This window comes from Pipra filicauda, unplaced genomic scaffold (assembly GCF_003945595.2).
Source record: "Pipra filicauda isolate LSUMZ 115617 unplaced genomic scaffold, ASM394559v2 scaffold878_size60847_pilon, whole genome shotgun sequence".
NCBI classification, from domain to species: domain Eukaryota; kingdom Metazoa; phylum Chordata; class Aves; order Passeriformes; family Pipridae; genus Pipra; species Pipra filicauda.
The window spans coordinates 48,139-52,860 of NW_024105062.1; the positions used below are offsets into that span (position 1 = coordinate 48,139).

The 4,722-nt window shown below is 57.6% G+C and overlaps 1 protein-coding gene across 1 annotated transcript; it reads left to right on the forward strand.

Annotated features, from left to right (window-relative positions):
• Positions 1-3,253: 3,253 nt before the first annotated feature.
• Positions 3,254-4,024, forward strand: LOC114001269 (zinc finger protein 239-like). The gene has a single exon (XM_027746294.2). It carries the CDS (start codon positions 3,353-3,355, stop codon positions 3,866-3,868), a length of 516 nt encoding a protein of 171 aa, XP_027602095.2. The 5' UTR covers positions 3,254-3,352; the 3' UTR covers positions 3,869-4,024.
• Positions 4,025-4,722: the final 698 nt, after the last annotated feature.

Here is a 4,722-nt window from a genome sequence, read left to right on the forward strand (position 1 = left end):
AGGCGGTGCGCGCGCAGAGCCAGCGCCATTTTGGCTTCCGGGATTCCGTGATTGCGGCGGGGTCTGTTTGTCGTTGTGAGTCTGGCGGGGGGGGCGGCGAGAGCGGGGTCTGGGGATCCCCTCGGGGGCTACGGGGAGCGCGGCTGTGGGTTGAAGGGCTCGGGAGGGTTTAGCGGAGGAGTTCGGGGTTCCCGGAGACGTTTTTAGGGGTCCCTGAGGGGATTCAGTGTCCTGAGGGGACTCGGGGGGGGAAATTGAAGGTCCCTGAAGGGGTTTGGGGGTCTCTGAGGGGGTTTTGGTTTCTGACGAGATTTGGGGGATCCCAGGTGGGCTTTGGGGGTCTGTGAGGAGGTTTGAGGGTCCTGAGGGGCTTTGCGGGGACCTTTTAGGCAGTTTTGGGGTCTCTGGGGGGTTTAAGGGGTCCCAGACGGTTTTGAGGGTCCTTGAGGGAGATTGGGGGGTCCCTGAATGGGCTTGGGGCGTCCCAGGTGGGTTTTGCGGGTCACTGGGAGGGTTTAGGGGGTGCTGGGGAGGGATGAGGTCTCTGAGGGGATTTGAGGGGACCTTGAGGAGGTTTCGATGGGTCGAGGGGGGCATTTCATGGGTTTTGAGGGGATTTTGTGGAGTCCCCTAAAGCTCAGCAGTGGGTTCATGGGGTCCACCAGTCCCCAGGGGTCCTAGGGATGCCCCCCAAAATCCAGGGGAGGGAGATGTACCACATCTGGGTAAGGGGATCCCAGTACCCCCAGTGTATCCCAATGACCTCCCAGTGACCCTCAGTACAGCCCAGTAACCCCCCAGTGACCACCCAGTGTGTCCCAGTGACCTCCCACTGCTTTCAAGTATGGGCCAGTGATCCTCCAGTGAGCACCCATGAACCCCCAGTATGGCCCAGTAACCTCCCCGTGTGCCCCAGTTCACCTCCAGTCCCTCCCAGTGCCCTCTGAGCATTCCTCGGTAACCCCCCAGTCCCTCCCAGTCCCCCCTGGTTCCCCGCAGTGTGTCCCAGTATCCTCCAGGAATCACCCATTGCCCCCCAAAACCCCCCAACTGTCCCCAACGTGTCCCCAGATGCCCTTGGCCTTTCTGTGAGAGTGGGAGGGGGTCGTTTTTGTGGTCAAAGGGTCCAAGGGGGGGCTCCTGGAGTGAGATGGAGGGTTGGGGACATCAGGGATGGGGTTTGGGGACAGTGGGGAGGGGTTTGTGGACAGTGGAATTGGGGGTTCCAAGGGGAGAAATGGGGCTGTGGGAAGTCCCTGGGAACACTGGAGGCACCAGGGGGGTCTCAGGGTGTCAAGGGGGGAACTGGGGACACCAAGAGAGTCTTGGGGACACCGGGGGGGTCTCAGGACTCACCTGCTCATGGTGCAGCCCCTTCTCTCCCCCCAAGCCTTTCTAACTCCCCCCAAATGTCCCCTAACCTCCATTTTCCCTTTAATCCCCTCCCCCCACAGATCCCTTTGATGCCCCAATGCCCCCAAAACCTGTTTTAACTCCCCCAAATACACCCAAAGACCCCCCAAACCCCCCAAATCACCTTCCAACCTCCCCAAAGAGGGATCACCTGGCACCCTGGGACAGGAACACAGTGGGCTGTACTGGGGGCACTGGGCTGTACTGGGAGGGCACTGGAGGGGCTCAGGTGTCCCACAACAACGTGGCCCAGCTCCAGGAGAGATCTGGGGAGCAATGAGGAGGTACTGGTCTGTCCTGGTCTGTCCTGGTCTGTCCTGGTCTGTACCCCCAATCCCCAAAGCCCCTCCCCAGCTCCCCCAGGACCCTCCCGCACCCCAAAGCCTCCCAGGCCTCCCCAGGCCCCTGACTTGGTCCTGCTGCCCCTTGAGCATCTGCAGCTCCTGCACAACCAGGCATTTCTTTGCTCCCCAGGGTCGTTCACACACCCAGAATGGAATCTGGAGGCAGCAGGATGTGCACAGGGCTCCCATTTCCTACAGTGCAAAGGGGCTGCAGGGAATGATTCCCCTGCTCTTGCAAATCTGCCTAACCCCCCCAGCCTTACTCCAGCCCAGAGGCTCAGAAAAGCATTTCTCCCATCCCACTGCAATCTGCTGCTGCAGACAGGATCCCGGCATTGGTGGCACTGGGAGTGAACAGCAGAGTGTTTCCAGGGGCTCTCTGAAGGAACACGAGTGTCCAAAGAAACCAGCACAAGTGTCCACAGAAGTCCCAGTCCTTCATCCCTGAATGAGCCCAGGAAAAACTAAGTTTTATTTGCATGGAAGGAGGTTTTTCCCACTTTAACGTGGCTTTAGTTCCAAACCAGTTTCTTCATTTCCGCCTCCCAATTTCCCTGAAGGACACTGACAGGGGCCATGGACACTGACAGGGATCACAGTTTGTCCCTTGGCCATACAGATCCTGCTGTTTGGCAGCACAGGAGAGGTTAATTAGAGCCCAGGCTCCAGTCGCAGGGCGCGCCTTGAAGACGAGCTTGAAATCAAACGACTTTCCTGCTGGAGGGTTAAATTCAGTCCTCATCACCTTTTTTTGGCCTGAATCTTCATATTTTGGAGTAATTTTTAGCTCAATCTTAACTTTTTGCAGTTTGGGGTGGCGAGGGTCTTCTTGCTCTTTCTGAGGGGCTTTTTGCGTGAATCTTGTTAGTGGTTTGGGTTTCTCTGGGCTGAATCTTGGTGTTTTGGAGGTTTTTATGGACACAGGATGCCCGGTGAGTTCTAGAGATGGACTTGGACAGGAGGAACCCCCAAGCCAACGCGCTCAGCCCTTGTTTTCCCCCCCATCAGGATTTCTCCTTCCCAAAGCTTGACCAGATGAAGGAGGCTGCGAGGAAGAGGAAGATGCCTTGGTCCCCCCAGGCAGGTGAGGAGGAAGTCAGTGTCCCTTTGGGCGGGTGTTGTGCTGGCTCTGTCAGCCGAACATGGCCCCGGCTGCAGGACAACCCCGCTGGCGCCGCCGTCCTGCCGGGGCCGGAGTTGGGGGGATGTCCTTGGCCTTCCCTGTGGGCCGGAGGCAAATCCCCTGCCTGTCCTTGTTGCTTCCTGCCCCAGGCCCCGAGCTGAGGACAGAGAGCCCGGAGGACAAATCCCCCCGTGAGACCCTGGTGGGAGAGGCCGTTTTGAAGGGCTCCCCGGCGCAGGAAGGCAGCGGGGAGGAAAAGGGCCGGAGATCCCCCCGCAGGGGGGGCTCCAAAGCCAGCCCAGGGTGCTCTGAGGAGGAAAGAGCCAGCCTGTGCCGGGAAGGCGGCCGGAGCTTGAGGGGGAGCTCTGAGCTGGTGGTCCCTGAGCAGCCTCCCAGCAGGGAGAAGCCCTTCAGATGCTTGGAATGTGGGAAGAGCTTCAGGAAGAGCTTCAGCCTCATCCGACACCAGCACATGCACACTGGGGCACGTCCCTACAGGTGTGGGCAATGTGGGAAGAGCTTCAGCCAGAGCTCCAACCTCTGCACCCACCAGCTCACCCACACCGGGGAACGGCCCTACACGTGTGGGGAATGTGGGAAGAGCTTCAGCCATAGCTCCACCCTTCGCATCCACCAGCACATCCACACTGGAGAATGTCCGTACACATGTGGGGAATGTGGGAAGAGCTTCAGTGACAGCTCCACCCTCCGCAAACACCATCGCATCCACACTGGGGAACGGCCCTACAAGTGCTTGGATTGTGGGAAGAGGTTTCGGACCAGAGAGAATCTCCTCAGGCATGAGCGGACGCACACGGATGAGAGGCCCTTCCGCTGCACCGACTGTGGGAAGAGCTTCAATCAGAACTCCCACCTCGTCAGGCACCGGCGCATTCACACCGGAGAGAGGCCCTACAAGTGTGGGGAGTGTGGGAAGAGCTTCACCCAGAGCTTTAACTTGACCTCACACCAACGGACCCACCGGTAAGGGAAACCCCTGAGTACCCTGACTGCAGGAAGAGCTTCGACCGCTGCTTCCACCCTCAATGAACCCCCTGATGGGGAGGCAACCCCAGGAGTCCAGTGACTGTCAGTCCATCCCTTTCGACCAGAAAGGGCCAGTCCCCTTTCCCAGGGGCAGGTTCTTCCAAAAGGACCCTTCCTGGGGAGGTGTGTGGAGATTCCTGCCTTGGCTGGTGACCCCCCAAGGTCACTGCTGGAGGTTGAGAGCAGAGATCTCCCCACGAGCGTTGGTCTGGGGAAGTTCCATCCATCTCTAATTAAGAATTATTGCTTTTGTGCCAGCTTTAGTAGAATTGCTTCAACAATTGCTTTAGTGTAGAGCACTGTTCTATCTTATCCTGTACTCCTGGTAGTTTTAGTGTGTATATTGTGCAGTAATTAATTGTGATGAAGATCTTTTGTCTGATCATTTGTAACCCTAAATAATTCATTTCTATCAATAGATCTGATTTGCCATCATTAAAACCTGGGGGACAAAAGTGGTTCAGTCACACCTCTGTAATTCCTCTAAACTGAAAGTGTTGGCATAATCCAAGGCTGAGATTGGATCCAGCAGCCCCCAGCACCCCACAGGAAATTGGGAGCTCAGGGGGGCCACTCCCTTTTCCCAACCCCCCTGTGCCCAAAGACCCCCATGGGACTGTCAGACCCGCCAGACCACCCCCCTTTTCCACCCTTCTCCTTGTTCCTCCCACTTTCCCATTGTCCCCTCAATCCCCAATTCCCCCTCAAAAAAATTTTGGGATCCCAACCCCCACTTTTTACCCCCTCTCCTGTGGGCACTGAAGGAGAAAATGAGGCTGCACACACAGAGTTCCA

What these genes read in the sequence shown, in the direction of transcription:
- LOC114001269 (XM_027746294.2), top strand. Translation starts at nt 3,353, where the DNA reads ATGCACACTGGGGCACGTCCCTACAGGTGTGGGCAATGTGGGAAGAGC.